The sequence below is a fragment of the Phallusia mammillata genome, chromosome 4 (assembly GCF_965637545.1).
Source record: "Phallusia mammillata chromosome 4, kaPhaMamm4.hap1.1, whole genome shotgun sequence".
In the NCBI taxonomy this organism is placed as follows: Eukaryota; Metazoa; Chordata; class Ascidiacea; order Phlebobranchia; family Ascidiidae; genus Phallusia; species Phallusia mammillata.
Window position 1 is genome coordinate 6,624,326 of NC_137255.1, and position 19,339 is coordinate 6,643,664.

The 19,339-nt window shown below is 36.9% G+C and overlaps 1 protein-coding gene across 1 annotated transcript; it reads right to left on the reverse strand.

Annotated features, from left to right (window-relative positions):
• Window positions 1-10,039: 10,039 nt before the first annotated feature.
• Window positions 10,040-17,207, reverse strand: LOC145224472 (solute carrier family 2, facilitated glucose transporter member 8-like). The gene is made up of 11 exons (XM_080090976.1): window positions 17,086-17,207; window positions 16,517-16,685; window positions 14,944-15,060; window positions 14,305-14,394; window positions 13,271-13,370; window positions 12,702-12,862; window positions 12,007-12,195; window positions 11,546-11,651; window positions 11,143-11,286; window positions 10,873-11,069; window positions 10,040-10,545 (listed from the first exon to the last, which is right to left on the reverse strand). Exons 1-11 carry the CDS (start codon window positions 17,148-17,150, stop codon window positions 10,405-10,407), a joined length of 1,479 nt encoding a protein of 492 aa, XP_079947102.1. The 5' UTR covers window positions 17,151-17,207; the 3' UTR covers window positions 10,040-10,404.
• Between the last annotated feature and the right edge of the window lie 2,132 nt (window positions 17,208-19,339).

Below are 19,339 nucleotides of genomic sequence, written 5' to 3' on the forward strand. Positions count from 1 at the left end.
GTTGCATAGTAACGAAACACAAAACTATTTTACTGTCACTAATTTAACTTTACAATGTACAGTAAATAAACTGTAATGTTGCTCACTAATTTGCCGTTGGTCAGTAAAATTGCATTACCTTCAGAAAACAGATAAAAAGGCATATAAGACTGCATTGAATAGACTACACCTAACAGTCCTAGCACTATAGTACACGTTCAACATAATTAACCTATGAGAACACACAGTCGACCACAAAACCCACAAAAAAATGCAAGTACTTCGTTAAGTGGACTCACTTGGCGATTTTTTCAATGGGCTAGTCATTTGGCCCCGACTCACTACTAATCCCTCAAGTGCCTGGCGCTGGTTAATTGCTCTACAGGTGGACGGTGAAAATAGACGCGCCAATTTCGATGTATAGGCTTTAATAGCCGCGTTGGTATACAATGGGCAAATTGCGGTTGCTTTGTTTGCTGCTTATAGGTCGTGCCGTGCTTTGTGAAAAGAAAGAGTTGAATGACGTCGTTCTTGGTAAATCTAATAGTTTTTGGTCGTTGCCGCTTTGTACCATTCAAGTGGTTTTTAAACAAGACTTGTTCAGTCCAATGTAACTGCGGTTTTAAGACATCTTTGAAATAAGATGAGAATAGTTTGAAACCTGTTTAAGGAATACGTTTTAGAAATGTTTACTCCATACAAACCACTTTGAAGTCAAAAAATCATTTTCGGTTTGTGTTAAGGTGTACGAAAAGAGACTTTTTGACAGAGAATCGTACAACGTACAAGTGATTACATTTAGTCCCATGTTAGTTCAAGTTACCAATTCTTGTTACTCCAAAGGTTAGAAACTACTGAAAAACCGTTGCGTCCACCAGGTTGCATATTTACCGAATTTGTCTTTTAAGTGCTAATTTGCTGACGTTTCGCCAATTCGCCCAGTTATACGTCATATACTCGCTTTTGACGTCGCAACGTAACTGTTGGACGTCACTTCAAATGACGCGGTGTCCCACTTCAAACAGAGTTTAATGTTTAACTCAGTTATCACTTATTACCTATTTGCACCCATCAAAGAATTGGACCAGTTTTCCATCCAAAATTCTGCCAACCAATCTCAAAAAATACGTCTACGTTTACGTAACCACTTGCCACATGCATAAAAACACTTAAACGAAGTATCCTTCTGGACAGTGTTTTTTTAAGGTGTTTTGGGTGTCAAATTTCTCCAGCGGTTTCCCAAAATTCCCGTTTAAGCAAATATGGCTATTTTTTGGTATTTAAATGAAACACTTGCGGTCTCTTAAAACTACTTAGCGGTCACCCAAACCAAACCTTAAAAAAAAACCTGCTTCTGGATACCAATTTTTACAACATAACAGACGCCTATTAAACCGATACCAATTACAAAGCAAGGAGTCATGTATAAACGCCATCCCGCATATATTGATTCATATGCGACGAATATATTGATCGATTGCGGAAAATGAGAGCACGAATTCCCGCTGGTTTCAAATTATGCCACTTCCAGATTAGCACGCCTCGAATTTCTCATTAACTGAACGCAGAAATCTGTGTAGATTATTAATGTACACGGCTGTTCCCAAATCTGCATTTTACCTGTCATAAACATATACCAGTTACTCGGTACTGCAACATACTGGTAAAACGCATGTATACACCGGTTTACTATTTCAAAAGGTTGGCAGATTCTCAAAATAAACTTCAAGTATACGTAAAAAACAACCAACAGTCTTTCTCGTTTTTTGACAAATTTAGCGTAACAAAGCAAGGTATGGATATGTTCAGCATTTGAACTGACTAAAACAACATATATTCTAAGCAAATGGTAAACTATACTGCTTCGGAAACGCCACGAAATATTCGGGCTCTATCAATGACTTTTCAACGGTAACAAAATCATCACCTGTGGAATCTAAAAATTCCACACTGAGCTTCTATCAAATTTAAATGAAGGTCTCTCTATGTAGATGACTTCTTTGTCAGTCAGGCGTTCAAGCTTGTTAGCGCATAAGCAGGAAATCGTAATCGACACGCATTAAACGGTCAGGCAGACCTTCTTTGCGGCTATTCCATTGCCAGCGACAAAATCTCGGCTAATCGCCCAGGAAAAAACAACACAACGGATAAGAGCTAACGTAATCCTTCGTCGGTCAGATGTCCTTGTGTACACAATCCGCTAATACAAACAGCACGGTGGGTTTTTGGGCGATTTCAAAAGTCACAACAGAGCGTTCTTATTTCTTACTCTGAAAATGCGCTGGAGTGATCACGTGAGCACGCGGCAAACGGAGCGTGACAGATGTTTTTCCACGCAGTTTCTGCTGGACGAAGTCCAAATATGGTCCAGCGGTTTTCTGGCTAAGTCGAAAACTGCGGCCATCTTTAGACGGCGATCCTACTTATTAAAGGTAACTGCCAAACATATTTTGTTTCAACGTGTTGAACTTAGTACATGCAGTAAAGTAAAGCACGATAAAGACCTAAAAAGGAAAGAAACAGTTCATTCGGCGGGGGCATTTTAAACTTGAAATATAGCCTTTTATCTAAGGTTTAATTACGTAAAAAATGTCGGAACAGTTCTCCTTTAAAGTCGATTCCCGGTGACGCAAATAACAGATAAACGCGATTTTATCAACTTTACCACAAGCCCATTAGAGTACGATTCATGTGTAGGTCGTCGAAGCCACGTTGATACGCCAATGGGAGTGTACGATTTTAGATTGAGTTACAAGGCTTTAAAAGGATGTATACTAAAGCCATGACATTTAGAAACAGCATTTTCCCACGTTTTCCAGCAAAGGTAAAACGTTGCCAATAATTTGCACATGCACAGCTTTTCGAATGGATAAATTTGGACCATAGCGACGGATAAAACTTTCAATTGAATTCCTAATCAATAAAGTAGGGAATTATTTTACCAAAACCGGTATAATTCATTTCAATTTTTACCTGACGATAACATTAGAAACTGTCGAAACTCAGATACTGACTTGCATTTTCTTGCTCTACAATAGTAGCATTTGCGGTCTAGAAGTATGTAAATTGCACAATTGGTAGCAAACCGCGGCATTGTTGACAATTTTACCCTTCTGTCTCTCTATTCAATAAAACTTATATCCGATTTTAAAGCAACTTCTGATCAGACCAAGGCCGTACAAAAACACTATCAAAACCACTTCACTTTTAGACTAAGATCCAAAACGCTCTTTGCGGACAGACACGGCGAAAAACCCACGCAAAGATGCGGGTTGCAGTTTCAAACAGCAAGGAAACCGTTGCTCTCTGACTTTTCCACACGTCGTCTATGAATGCCCACGAAGCCGCATATCATTTTCCATGTTGTTGGGGGATCTTAAAGCACAAGCCCAACGCTGTTTTCGAACAAAACAAGTCGATGTCAATCATTTTACGATCCAAAGGTCTGATTGACAGCAACCACATCAATTTTCCAGAAAATACGTTATTAATGTATTGGAAGTGCCATATATGGGTGGAATGGAAAATTAATGTTGCAAGGACCAGAACCCGGTGTTTATGAAATCAACCTTTGAGTAATGGCTGATCAAAATAGATTTGTTGAAATTGTTGACCCTTCATACATAGTGTAGGTATCAGCTAAAGTGCACTAAACCCACTCAAATACCTAAACAGAGTAACTGGGTTTTTCGATTTTCTAAATGTTAATACAGTGAAATTCACCAAAAAATGCTCTTTGTTCGCGCGTGGATTCCGATGAAAAAATCTGTCATATTATGCGACATTTTACCAAGCACAATCTGCCCACACAATACTTTTAAGCGAGATTCAACCTGGACTTCAAACTTTTAAAGCCTGGCAATCAGAAGGTTTCATCTATGCACAATTTCTGCGGTCTCAACATGTCGCCTGGAAAGACCGAACTTAAATAAAGTTATAGCAATCACACGCATGTAAGAAACGTCCATTGTTGCAAACAAGAAAACAGCTAAAATGATGAGGTTTGATATTGCAAAACCTCCTTCAATTACGCTATTGACACAAACCCACTGTGAGTGAAACTTTTTTTAACCAAAAAAAAAACATCTCCCAAACGCAACTACGCTTACCTGGGAAACCGTTTTTAGCTTAATTTAAATAACAGCCTAGAACGTTTTGGGCCAGCTGAAGAACTCATTACAAGCAAACGAATTCTGCCCCTCATATCACTCTATGTTGCTGAACAAACTTCTTTGTACTAAGGCACAAGGAAGTCAAGTCTACCGGTGCATGGACGGAGAGTCGGAGACACCATACAACTGATATTGGTTGGTTGAAACAGGAGGGCATTGATATTGCGAGAAACAATACACCGACAAGAGAAAAGGTTCGTGGCACGCTGACCTCCCAATTCTACAAAGTTCCCACACGCCAAGATACAACAAGTTTTGTACGTCCTGTGTGGTACATTGCCGACTGGATAAACCATATATAAAACAGTCGATTGTACACTACCTATATAATACTGTACTCCCGCATGAAACGTCTAAGGATTGGGGTTAAAAAAAACATATCAAACCAAGCTGTTAAGGAATGTTTTATGAGCGGACCAAAACCCACTCCAAACCTATTTGCAAACCTTTTTTGACTGCAAATCAATAAAATCTATTCATAAGCCTAAACAGACAGCAGAGAATAACAGTAAAACCAGCCTCAAACATTGCAATTCTGTCTCAACCAACAGTGGAATTTCCATACATTTCTATGAACTATAAAGCAAAGCTTTTAATTCACCTCCCACACCTAACAAGCAGCCTCACGTAAATGAGATTGGTCTATAATCGTTCACCGCATCCCGACAATGTGATTTAAGCTGGACCAAGCAGCTTAAACCATACTTTCAATGCAATTGAATGTACCAGTCGAAAACAACTTACGTGCACTTAAAGTAAACCATATGAGTTTGTTATAAGTGCATATGGTAGTAATAGGATAACCACAATTCTTGAAAGCACAGCTTAAGGTCTAGCGCTGTTGTATTTTAATGGCTTTAACAAACGCTGCATTATACACATGCAATATTATGGGGCAAACTGGCCCTTTGAGACCTTAACCTTGTGTATATCAGTTTTAAAGACATATTTAACTAAATCTTGGTAGTCCATATTTATTTCACATCATAAGTGCATAATGCTTCGGTCTAAAACTAATCTAGACATATAAAACTTCCAAAACGTCAATATAAGCTGAACAGGAAATTGCTTTTAAGACGTTATTTGCACGAATGCAACCCATGCATTTCCTCGTTAATTTATTTGTGGGCCTCAAAAACACCTAAACATATTTTAACTATCGCTACCAATAAAACTGTTGATAGTAACCAGCTTACTAAAATCACCCTGTTCAAATTCCCCAGAAAAAAAAGCTTTCACAGAATTCAGGTAATTGAATATCTGTCCTGTACTTTACAGAAAGGCACACCCGTAGTCAAATAACGAACAACCCATTAAAAGCAACTAGGTGCTGACAAAACAACACGTCCAAACACATTAGAGCTTTTTCGTCGACTACCGCCCGCTGGCAGATTGTCACGAGAACAAAAACAACTTTATTGTGAAGTCAGATCCACCTGCTTGTAACCACGAACACTTGTGAGAGGAAGCAGCTTCGACGCTTCTTAGCCGTAGGGTATGTTTGTAATTGCTGGACACTTAGATATGGACTGTAATAAGCAGATTGGGTGACGGCTATCTAGATTTTGTTTAGGCACCTGAAGCGGGAACGCAAGTAAGATGCCTTTACCAGAAGCACAGTAAATACTTGGAAAGCGACAGTGTTAGCTTATCTGTGAATAAATGGTTACCTACGCTTTTGGGGAATATTTGTTCACATAAACAAATCGAATAATTGACACATTTTTATGAATATTTTCCAATGGTGTTACAAATACTTGCATACCACACGGAAATCATATCCAGAAGTGTTTTTTTCACAGCGGTTACACGAAAGAAAGATTAAAACAGGCTCATATAAGTGCATTTGCGTTGTAATATCAATGTATTTACGACACTTGTGTCAAAAGAACATGTGTTAAATGAACACTTTTCATGTTAGTTTCCAACCCGTAAAGTATTAAACCAAACAACGACAACATGTGCTGCTAACACGTTTAACTTATCTGCACAAAAAACATTCCTAAAAAACAATTTTTGTAGTGTTCTCTGTTCACCACTACTGTACAAGAGTTTGATATACAATACCAGACGCCGTGCGTCCATCATAAATTTGCACAAAACGGGCTCTACACGAAATTTGATATTCATTAGAACAAGCAAATTCATCAATATGGCGATTTTCTGCAAAACAGCTTAGAAGCTTTGGTTTATCCATGCGTGGGCAGTCAATCGAAACAGCCCTTCGTAAACAAATTTAATGCCTCACTGCTCCCAAGGAATTGATTCTGCGGGCAATAACATCTTCTGCTAAAGGTCAAAGTTTCAGTGGAAAGTAAACAAGTTCAAGTCGATAAAGCAGACATAGACAGCGTTATAAACGAGATAGACACTGAGTTTCGGGATGGATATCATTTGAAATTTGACATACGCGACGACTGATCTTAGTTTATCATCTGTATGCTGTCATGTGTCATCAAATGTTATTTTCTCGTTATCAGCAAAACAACATGTCTAAAACTTGACTTTAAAACAAAAATCAAATGTTCCCAGCCAAACCTTACTTTTCAAGACGCCAAAACGACATTATTGCTTCCAGCGAAAGTTCGTCAACAAAAAACGAGCGATTTGTACAGTTATTTCAATATGTCATAATCTTAGGATCGAATGTAGTTTTATTGACATCATATAGAGAGGTTTTCTCAATTTGGCCCCCTAATTCCGAAATGCATTAACAAAAGTTTGTTGATCCAAAGTAGTTTGGTTTCAAACCGTGTCAGTTTCATATCCGAGAACTTACCCGAGAAAAAACGCAATATGATCCCATACGGACAAACAAGTACACGACCGAGCTCATGGCGCCTCACAATAACATGTCAATCAAATCTATTCTAAAATCTTAATTCAATCTCTTGTGTCTCTACCTCGAAGCGTGGCACGCATCCCACAAAAACGAGATAACCTGTTGGCATGAAGAGCAAACAAAACTACAAAACCTCTCCACGCTTTGTCAATGTTGGTATAGCGGGTACGACATTAGCTTTGTGTTTGGTTACCAACGCGGTTCGCTGCGTTAAGGGCTTTTCAATGCAAGAACGACAAGGCATGTTTAGTTAGGACGCAACCCAAACCAAGTACATAAGGTGCTGCACCAAAAGGGTTGTTTCTGCTGAGTTGTACGATTTGTGAAACCAAAAACAAAGTGACTCCGGTTTATCAAACAACTTTGGGGAGAGCAATATATAACCACACAGACAAACTGCATAAAGTGCCACGCTTAATCAGAAGATCTCAGTTGATCACTTAGGTCATTGCAAAAATAGAATAAGACCATATACGAGCCCCAAATGCGTGCAATATTGCAGTGTACCCAATATTTGCATAAATTCGTACTGTGCTATTGCAAATTGGTTTGGCTGTAAAAATCTGCACTTCCATTTCAGTAATACTTTATTGAAAAAAAATATATACTACTTCCACCGAAACTGGTAATTCAGTTCGGAATTCGCGCTTTCCAGTTGGCACTTTAGTGTGTCAAGTAACAACTTAGCACTAAGGAACAAACAAACTCTACGGTTCCAACGAGACCAACAGGTATAACCTTAATACTTGTTACATCCAACGAAGTCTACACATTATCAAAAAAGTGAAACAAATACCCATGTAGGTTTTCAGAACCCCTGTCTGCTCCATTGCCTACAGTGCAATGGCAGCCATTACTGATCAACATAGCTTCACAAACTGACCTAAAATTACGCCTGCCGCAAAGGAATGCGCGTCTCAATTTAATTCAACCCCTTTTTTGCAGGCGCAGAAAATTTCGTCAGACCGGTAAAATGCATTGCGTGGCTGCACAACAATAGCAATGACGCAGCGCCCAGGGCAGTGCGTGTTAAGTAGCATATTAGCTTCTGAAGACACGCACTCCACAACGTTTAAAACTGCAACGCGGGCTTAGAGAAAACACCCAATGGCGCTCATTGTCCGAAATGAGCGCGATTTTATGCCAGAACGGCGTTGAATAGATCGTATAGTTCACATGGAAATTGAAAACCGCCTTTTTTCCCCTGATAAGAAACTGAGGGCCCTTTATCGGCAACTAAATAGGTCCAACAGAACCCCTGTTTAAGCCAAATCGCATACTTTCGCTCTTAAGTGCTGGAGTAGAGATTAATAAAGTTCACTAAGGTGAGAGTTATAACGGTTATCAGTCACTGGAATCCCAATTCCATACACAGGTTATCAAAGAGTGCATTGTGTAAAACTTAATTAAAATTGGAACTTATTTTTTGCATGAATCATTTGAAGGTCTGAAACACATTACAAAATTGACGGTTGACAAATTAGATACAAACATTTGATGAGTTACAGTCTGATATTAAAATCAATTTTAACTGGTATTGATAAAACAATGCAAGAAAGTATGTAACATACAAATACTTATTAGTCTTTCAAAAACATTCCTGCTTAATTTCAGATTTGGTTACATTGTATGTATATCTCGTTTAAGAATTACATATTGGACAGTTTTATTAACCTTTTAATTTTAGCCGATGGTATTATGAAGTAATTTAATCAGCAAAACGAATAGAATCTGGTGACTTCAGTTATATACATCTAATTGTTATTATTAATTATGCTTAAAATCCATTAATTTTTGATCCATTATCGCCTTGCAGTCAGAAATGTCTAGTTCCCAACTCAAGTCACTGGCAAATCATGCAAGAACCAAAACTAAACCTAAACAGTATTTTTGTTATTATTCTTTAATAAAGTAGGCTAAATGAAACCACGATCCTAATGTAGATGAACCTATTTGCTTTGACTACTTGTTACCATTACTTAATAGAAAAAATATCAAACCTGGCATAAAAATCACTGACAAACAAAAGCATTAATTAAAACAAATCATAACTAAAAAGCACATCTTTTTTTAATGCATGGAAGTAGACTACAGTAGCTGGTTTTCTTTTACTTGGAATCTTGTTTTGTCTGCTGAGTACAATTAACTGTATGCTTTCATACCTTGGGGAAACATATTGACATTAATTATCTCATTCACAACCATATATTGCTTTGTAGTTCACATTTTAGATTCATTACTTGGAAGGCTTATTTAAAATTTAAAACACAAACTATCTTCTACAAAAAGTACAAACCCAAGATTCAAAATTGTGTACATGCTACATAAAGAACTAAATAAACATCTTCAAGAACTACAACGCAGAAGCATTTTTTTGTCAAAACCAACTACTAGTTGCAGACCTAGTTGATAGAAATTCAAAAACTTCCTCAACCAGGTAGTAAAGTCATAACCAACAAATGACAAAACTTACAAAACTGAACTGTAAAGTTTAGTGTTACAATCCAAATCAGGGTTGAACATAACATCACATTTACCATGTTAAAGCTTTCGTATATATTCTTTACATATAATTTGGGGTTTGTTTCAAAGTAACTGATTTTTCATACCTTTTAGGTTTCGCAACGCCGAGATATTTAGGTGTGTAGGTTTTTCTTTGTAGTGATGGTGATTTATCCCTTTGTTGGCCGATCTTTATTTGCACGCACCTACGCCAAGCATGCCTGAACTTTCTGCGTTGAACTAAAGCGGCACTGGAGCAAAACAAACAAACCGCCAAATATAATGCGACGTCATGTGGGACATCCCCGAAATAGAAATCGTACAAAACTTTGCTAAACATAATAATTTGTTTCATATAAATTGTCTGAAAATGGTGGTCATGTGTAACAGGATATCTTTCGGACATGTTTTCATTTGCTGTAAAGCACTTCCTTCTTATAACTATCCACAGTTTTTATCAAGATTGCTACATTTTTAGCCTCGGCTACAAACTATGGTTTCTGGCTTAAACTGCTATACTTGCTACCGAAACAAGATTGCACAAAAAAATTAACTGAAATATTTGTTGAACATACACTATTCAATAATTAAAACGAAAAACATTTGTGCAAATATGATAACCAATTCAACAACAAAAAGGCACTTTTTATTTTAACAAACGTTGTAATTATCTTCAGGAAACGCGGCAAAACTTGCTTACAAAACAAAATTACTGTTAAAAAGTAACAGTCTTCGTTTCAAATACGAGGCGAGCTTAATAACATTAATCATTCCATAGAAAAAAGATTCAAATTTGTCAAAACGTCTTCAAATGCTGGTATTAAACTCTTTGAACTTTGTCTATAATACTCTTGTGTAAGCGTAAAAGGCACTTAAAAAAAACTAATTTGTTACATCATAATGTTAGAGTTATTTTCCTTTCCGAAAATACATCTCTATCTCTTCCAATGTCTTTCCTTTGGTCTCAGGCATAAGGAAAATTGTGAAGAGGACTGACAATGCACAGTTTCCCGCAAATATCCAAAAGGTCCCTTGAGGTGTAAAAGCAACCTAAACAAAAATTATTGGGTATACATACATATATATATCCAATACAGGTTATATAAGCACACACACATGCTTAAAGCACAGAAATAAGCTATTTTGCAGTAGAAATGTAAACTATATGACGATTTGAGCTTTGCGCCTGAGATGCAATGAACCAGTTGTGTTATGAGCCAAAAGACGTGTATACCATTCCTTGCTAAGCTTAAGACTTATTTTTAATATTTTTTTGCCTAGTTAATTAGCACAAAAATTGGGTAGGCTGAATTGTCTAAAAAAATCGCACAACATAGCATTGGCGACTATTTTAATTTCTAGAAAACACTTTCTTACCAGCATATTGCTGAATTCTAAGGTAAGAATGAATACAAGGAAATAGTTGAATCCAGTGGAAAGACCAGCAGCTCTCTCTTTGGCTCGGGCTGGGATGATTTCACCAACAAGTAACCAAGCAATTGGTCCGATCCCAATGGAATATGCAGCAATGAAAACCACCATGCTTACAAGGGCCATCCAAGAAAGACTGGGATCTTTAAGATGAAATATTTTATTTACACGTGAAAGAGAAGATGACAATCATAGAAATCAGACATTTAAACTTACTTCCACTTGAGGCAGCATGTACCGCGGTCATGTTACTGTGGGTCACGTGAGCTGCCATGGATTGTTTCAGTTGGAAGTAGATGCCGAAAGTTGTAAGACTGAGTGTCATGATTACAGCTCCCGTTATGAGAAGAACTTTTCTTCCTGTACAAGCGATTCAGATCAAGGTTAGGACAGCATAAGAGACTACATGTAACTAATTTAAAGATATTTCAGTAATCAAACGGAACGAAAGGGGACTGATTTTTCTGCTTATCGCAGAAGTATCCACAACAAACCACAAATTGGCAACATGGAATATTTTTCTTTCTGCAACTTTGATACAACTCACGCGTGTAGTTTTTGAATGTTTTCGAAATAGTTTGTATTTTTTAAAAGTTGACTTAAAAACAGTTTATCTTACCAGTTTTGTCTATGATCAGGCAGGCGACGATAGTAAAGAAAACTTGAGCCGAAGCGATTGCCAGCAAAGCGATGGTGATCTGGGTGTGATTGGTAAATCCAGCGCTCTATAAGTATAAAAAACATATTAAAACTAAACATAAGTGTATTTTTCCAAATAACCTAACAGTAAAAGAGATGGCAAGAAACGGAAAATACATCTGTTCATTAAGAGTTAAGCTCAATTATAATTTTCCTATACCAGAACAATCCATAATTGTCAATGTTAAGCAGTCTTTTGAAAAGGGGATTACGTTGCGGAAATTAAAAATAACGATGGAAAACAGAACAATGGAAACAAAAAAGTGACAAACGTTTGCAAGGACTTTTAAAATTCACTTTAAAATGGGTCCCACCATGAAGCTAAGTGATGTTACATGTTTGCTATTAATAAACTCAGTCGGTCTAGTTTTTTATACTTGCCATGAAAATACTTTTTGCGTAGAACATTACGCAATTGATTCCACTGATTTGCTGGAAATACATTGCTCCGAGTGAAAGAAGTACAGGAGTCCTCAGTGAACTGTCTTTGACGATTTCCAGCCAGGAAGCTTGGCTCTCCTGCTTTGACAAACTTTCTTCTAGTTGAGTGAACTCCGCATCGACATCCGACTAAAACAGAAAATCGTGTCGTGAAAAAGAACTTTGCGTTTCTTGCTACTATGATTTCTTACAATATCTTAAGTGGAAAGTCATCGACTGGAGTCTGTTAAGGTCAGATATTTTAATTGAATCAAATCTAGAAAGACTATTCGAGCAATTATTGGAAAAAAATACTGGAATTAGCTGAGAATAAAAACAATAAACTCGACGATGCAGGGAGTAAAACCACAGTTTTAACAGAAACTGGAGGATTTTGGTATTTATTACTATTAATGTCTTGGACTTAACTCAAGTCTAGTAATAACTGAAAAGTCTTGACTCGTCTATAAGTGCCGTTCACGGTCCTTTGGATTCGGACTTGAACACGTCAATAAACTATTTTACTAAGTTGTAACCCCGGGTTACTCATTCACAATATTTTTGGTAGTCTACACAAAAAAAGTGCAACTTTGACAAAAAAACTAAAAAATAGTGATCGGTGTTTTGCAAAGTTTGTCGAAAGGGCGATAACTTACATCGCAACTTCTCAATTTCACCAGGGACTGCTTTGCGGCTTCTGGTCGATTCTTCATCAACAAATAAGTTGGAGTTTCAGGGATAAAGATTGAAAGCAAACTGAGAAGTCCTGGAGGAGTAATGGCCGCAAAGGCAAGTGCTCTCCAGTTTAAAACTGATCCTGGAAACACAAACAAATGAATATTGAACAAGTAATATTATAGACCACGCAAGAAACAACGAAAAAGTCAGTTAAACGTGTGTGCTTTTAGAAAAAGACGTTTTACGCAACGAAGCGTTGTATCTCGTACAAGAATAAAAACAAACATGTTCGAAAACTGTAAACAACCCATATGAAAATAGCGGCTTTCCAATTTGATTTCTACCAGTTATAATGATCGCAATAAAAAGAACAAATCGTTTTTAATGAGTAATTTATTCTTGAGAAATACTACAATGAAATGCCAAAACAATAACTACTTTTTTGTTTATTGGTGGGTGTTTAACTATGATTGTTGTCGACTTTACAAAGCTTGCTATAAAATCATGAAGATAAAATTACTCTTAGCTAAAAAAGCTTTTAACGCACCCAGTCCGTAAATCAGCAGAATTCCTGACACAATGCACAACTGATTGGCAGATCCCAGCATGCCTCGAAGTTTTACTGTTGATACTTCACCGATGTATGTCTGAAATAATAATGAATGGTTGTTTTTAAATTCTTTGCCACGGAACAGTGTGTAAAGGTTCTTAACTTGTTGTGACCATTGAGCGTAATGCGTTAAACAATACGTTGAGCGCAAATAACACAAAGGGGCCTTACTAAAGGTCACATACCACCAACGCAATGTTATGCAGTATTCCTTTTAGGGGGCTGTCCTTCTGTGGTGTTCATTTTACTTGACCCGTATCTTTATGCTGAGAATATTTAGAAACGTGAATTGTGTACCTAAATGCGAATTTTACTTAACTGCCACAGAAAGTCAGAACAACGATGTGCATAAACTCAAACCAGTGTTTATCAACAAATGAGTTTCGAACCTAAGGAAATCAAATGTTAAACGTTTCTTACAAAGAACGATCAATCAAAAACTCTTGCAAACACACCCACGGTTGTGAAATATTCAGCACGTTTTCGTGAAGAATGCTCGCAAAAGGAAAATTACTTCATATAATCTTACTCAACTCCCTTGACACGTGAACATGTACGTGACACAAGCATTTGCATGTTTTTCTCACACGACAGATAGTTGTCAAATTATTTCCAAGTATTGAGCCATTGGTTAGCATGCATATAAACTGTGTCAATGTTTCGGTATTTATATCAAATTTAAATTTCTGGTTAAAGTCAAAATAAATATAGTGTTGTTGTCAGACAAAAAAATTGTGTTTGTGTGTTTTTATCCTGTTTAGTGCTGTAATAACGATTGTGTTGGATATTGTACAACTACCCTGATAAAGATGCCCCAAATGAGACGTCGAAAGAGTTACCTCAATTGCCAATTAAGAAGAGTTGTAAGCAGGCCTGAAATTGGGGACCGAACCCAAAAGTACAAGACCAAAAACTTGTCCGAACCAGTTTTATTTAATTATTATGGGCAATGAGTTGAGAATTAAACTTACTGGTACTATAAGAGAAATCATGCCCACTCCAAGACCGGTAACGACCCTGCCCACAAATAACATCCACATCTGACTTGCGAAACCAATAACCTGCAAAACAAACAATTAAAGTCAAAAACAAATCAACAAAACCAAACCTAAATGCCTCTGTGTCGAATGCAAGAGGGGATGAAATAAACATGCATACATTCATAACTGGGATCAGCCCTGAAGCTTTCATACAGACCAGCGATCACGGCACACTCAAAAGTAAAGCAATATAGACCAGGCCTAATGAAGGCGGAATTCCTAACCAGCCCGTCACCAAGCATTCCCAAAGGGCAAGACACAGGCTAAAGAATACAGCCTGTGGGATTCGAACGCACGACAGGAGCTTTTCCGGGAAGCACCGTTGCCTGCCTCGTACGCTGCACATGTCAGCTTGATACTGGCTGATCGCCAGGTTGACCATCGATCAGTAACAGGAGTTGTTTGCAATTTAGTTTTGGCTTAACAATGATAGTTTTAAGATACACAGCAAGGGAATTCACCTCACATAGTTCAAATGTCAACTACTACATTTCAAAGTCATTAGCTGTATTGGACAACAGAGGGAAGTTACGCAATAAAACCACAACAGAGCGTTTAATGGATGATTACCAATAATCCAACCGCGAAGGGTATCCCGCAAATGATCGATGTAAACTTCCTTCCGATAGCTTGCATGATGAACCCGGCAATGTACGCTCCGGCCACAGCTCCCACAGTCACTGACGCCTTAAACAACAAAGCGTAAAATTAGTAAAAAAGTATTTGCTCTTCCAAATTTTTTTGAAGTTGAACATGAAATTAACACAGCTCAAAATGTTTGCGTTGCTGACATAAAAAGCTTCGTAAAAATGCCAAACACATTTTTTTACAATCTAATGGCATGCTGGTGATTTTAACAATGCCGTTCCAAGCATAGGGTGCCTAAACCTACTCGTAGTTTATTACTTGTTGCGTAATTAGACGTTATAAGTTATCATCAATGAGTACTGCACTGTTTTAAATCCAGCGCGTTATACTATACTAGCTTGACTTGAGTCATCGTGTATAAATTCTTGTGTAGAGCTCGAATCAAATCCATTTGAGCATAACAAATGTAATTTAACTGTTTGCTTTTTTACAGGTAGGCAACAGTACTATATTTTCATACTTGTACTCTGCAAACTTTAAAACCAAGAAAAAAGCAACACAAATTTCGATTTTAGGTTTATACGCATACATCGCCGGAAATGACATCACATAGGTCATTTCAATACCTTCCGTGCCCAGCTATGTCGTGTATTTGTATACAAGGCATAAATTGTAACGACAAATGGTCGTTTGTCATATAGTGTTGTGCAACCTCTGACAGTTAAGGGCAAGTAGGGTGTAGCTTCTGTATTCGGAGATTTTAACACAACATCGTGCGATACACACGACTCGTATATCACAACATAATTTGCAATATACAATTATATGACAAGCTTTTCACATTGACTACAAATATGTAAAGTTATTTTGTGACATGATTTTCAACATGCCTAAATTACGCCAAAACCTACTCATATGAGTAATTTAGTGCACACAAATAAAGTAAAATCGAAATGTTTAGCTAACAACGAAAAAGGATTTTCAAAAAATCTTACCTAAAACTGTTGTTTTTTTATTGGTTAAATCCACTTATTTTTGTTTAGTTTATAAAGTTTTACAATTTAATTTAAACAGCAATATGGGCCAGATATATAGCTGCCATATTATTTGACAAATATACTTCTGTCTTTCCGGTTTGCTTTGTCAGCTTTGTTTACGTCAGTTTCGAATCCGGTCACGCAAGCAGGCGTTCGTATTCAATTTTCGCAAACAAGTTTGACAAACAATACCCTTTCTACATTATTTTTACGCTAAGTTTTAAATCCAACCACTCAAGCGTACAAAATAGTGTTTCACAGTCTTGAAATAAAGACAAACTTCAAGTGATATTTATATATCCAGTACTGTATATGTGTGTGTATAAATAAACAATAGCAGTCTCCGTTACAAAACAATAGCTATGACTGAGTTTCTTGTTGGTAGCCTACATTTCAAGGAGAAACTTTCCCCTAATTTTTCGCATACCTAAATGGAAACATTTGCCTACATTCACCATTTGATAGTAAATTTATTTCTGGTTGCAAAGCTTTGAATTATAGAAGTCTAGTAAACTTACCCCAAACCATGAGGCCTGCATTGTATTCAGATATAACGGGTTTCCAGAACCCATCGCTTGTATTCCAGGGATCATAGGTGATGTAAGCCCAAGCATGGTTCCTACAGATATGGCTCCAAGCAGGACAATAGTAACTGATAGATAGAGAGCAACGCTGCCTTGTTCTACTCTGTAACAATAAAACCGGTTTAGTTTGTTTCTTTTTAACCGCCAAATCAAATGCCGTTGGTTTGTAATATTATTTTTTCATTCTTGTTTGAAAATGTTTGGATGTATGACTCAACTTTAAACATTTCCACTTAAAAAACAACAAGCATGTGAATTAGGTCGTTAATACATTTTGCGTTTAAGAGCCTGTGATGTAAAAAAAAGACCTAATCCGAGTCAAAAAAGAAAAAGGCTGGGTCATACACGCGTATAAACTCTGACAAAATAAATATAAGACGGCCTGAGTCACATCGGAAATTGAAATTTGACAGTTTGAAATTGATTATAATTGATATAAAGCAGAAATCTTATGCACAACATCCGTTTCCAAGTATTCACGAAATGATCTTGCGTTTACTTACGTTGGTTTGCCAGCTGATTTGATCAAAGGCCTTGTTTCAATATCATTAGGAGCATTGGGAGCCATTACTCAAGCTTTTTGTTAAAATTGTCCTATAAATCACTTAATGTAAATATAAACGCACCACTTTAGTTGTCTCTTTTAGCAACCTGTACAAACTACTGTACTTAAGCAATAGAAGTGTACATGTCATGTGTTTTAAACATGCATGTTAATTGTGTTCCTAGAAATGAAATTAATTAAAAGTGCAAAATATAAAACTGCGCTTTTACAGAAATCCTCTTGAACCAACGTGCCTCAACACAAACGATTCCAGTTGCGGATAATCGTACTAAACTGAAACTTTCAGTACAACTTAATAGATCAGTCGTTTTTCGTTATGCAATATACATTAAAACCGATTTCGCCGATATAATGGCACATTTAGTTTAAAAAGCCTCGGTTTAGTACAATTAAATATGCGTTCTTGCAACATCTTACCTAAAACTAAAACATGATCACAAACAACACTGGATTAAAGTAACGACTTAAAAATACTTTTTGTCTATGGCAGAGCTAAATTTAAGTCCAAGCTATTAGCCCACTTACTGTTGCATATAACCAACCACATAACAACAATTACGACCTCTAAACCTACACAAGACAGGAAGCTTGTCTATTAGGAATAAGGAAAATCAATTTATCAAAACCAACTAATGACAAGCCACAAAGTTGTTCCGTTGTTGCAACGTTTTCGCCATGGCGTTTTGCACATGCCTCAGGGGCTGATAGACCCCATGAATGAAAAAAACGTGATGGCGTTTGGACTACTGGTTTTGAGGCAACAATTGCTTGTTGGTTGTTATGGGTAGCTTTTGCAAAGTTTGTAAATGCTGGTAAATTGCAATGCAGAATTTGAACTAATTTTAGAATAATCACACTTGTGTTTTAAATCATAAACACATCAAAGGTAGTTTAAAATCCCAATTCTGAAAATGTTACGTTTTTTTAATGATAACGCTGAAAAATAACTTAAGAGCATGTATGTCATACCAAACTTTACAAAACGTCTCAACAACTCACTGTCATATTTTTAGCAAAAGAACGGTGTAGCTACAGCGCGTTTACTAACTTATTTCTCAACTTTGGGCAGCTATTTCCGGCTTGGCACATATATTTTAGCGCAATTGTGTCGCTTCGATTTGTTTCACCCGGAGAATTGATTAAAAAACTCAGCTCAACCGAGCACACTGCTAAACGACGAGATGTTCATTAGCAAAACCTCTCAGTACATTGAATGACTGATAACGTCTTTAGCATGTTACGATTGAAGCTGATTCCAGTTAATACGCAGAAAACACAAAAATTATTTACAGTTGTAGTTTTAAGGCATTTGGTTCATCATTGATCGGATGGTAATATAATGCTATTGTTCTTTGAAAAACAAAGTTTCCTTGAATTCATTAGAAGGTTTTCAATCCAAATTATCGTCTCATGTACTTCAACAAACAGTAATAATCTCTCTTTGGCTCTGGCAATCATTAAGCGCTGATCGTCATCGCCAAAGTTTGTGGATGAAATGTGAAAAACGTTTCGCACAAGAAATGTTGACGCTTTTCGCTTAATAATTTTTTTAAGCCGAACACGTGTTACAGCATCGTGAACTTAACTTTGTGTTTTATCACCATGTTCGAAGCCCGAAAGCTATACATCGCAAAAACACATCTCTCCTATTTGTTATTGAAACGTGTTTTAACTGAAGCATCACGAATTTATAACTTTTGACAACCAAGCTTATATAGTCCTGAAAATCGTCTAGATAAGTGTTTCTTAGAATCCCAAATTTGAATAAAGAACATTTTCTGAGAAATGTTCGTGACAGGTTATGTCTGCGACCTCTTCAGGACATAGCAATGTTTATTTTTAACATGCAAACCAACAAAATATTTAGGTTTTATTGACCAAAATTTTGTTTGGTTTTATTGATTCAAACAATGCAAATAATTATATAATACAGCCAGTGCCGGATTAACCATTAGGCAAAGTAGGCACGTGCCTACAGGCCAGTCAAAAATCCAGGCCACTTTAAAATCAGTAGACTTTGTGACAATGATTTGGCAACACTGATAATTGTAATTTTTTAGCTGGCAACCCTGATTTTCGGGCAACTTATAAAATGTGCCTACAGGCCAGCAGACCCTAATTAATCCAGCACTAAATACAGCGGCCTGTCGAAGAGTCAGTTTGGACGAACTAAACTATTTTTCATATTGTCA

Excerpts from the sequence above, each read along its gene's own strand:
- LOC145224472 (XM_080090976.1), bottom strand. The coding sequence starts at position 17,150 with ATGGCTCCCAATGCTCCTAATGATATTGAAACAAGGCCTTTGATCAAA. Across the intron at positions 15,061-16,516 it reads TGCAGGCCTCATGGTTTGGG|GCGTCAGTGACTGTGGGAGC; the intron begins GTAAGTTTACTA and ends TTGTTGTTTAAG. Across the intron at positions 14,395-14,943 it reads CCTTCGCGGTTGGATTATTG|GTTATTGGTTTCGCAAGTCA; the intron begins GTAATCATCCAT and ends TTTGTTTTGCAG.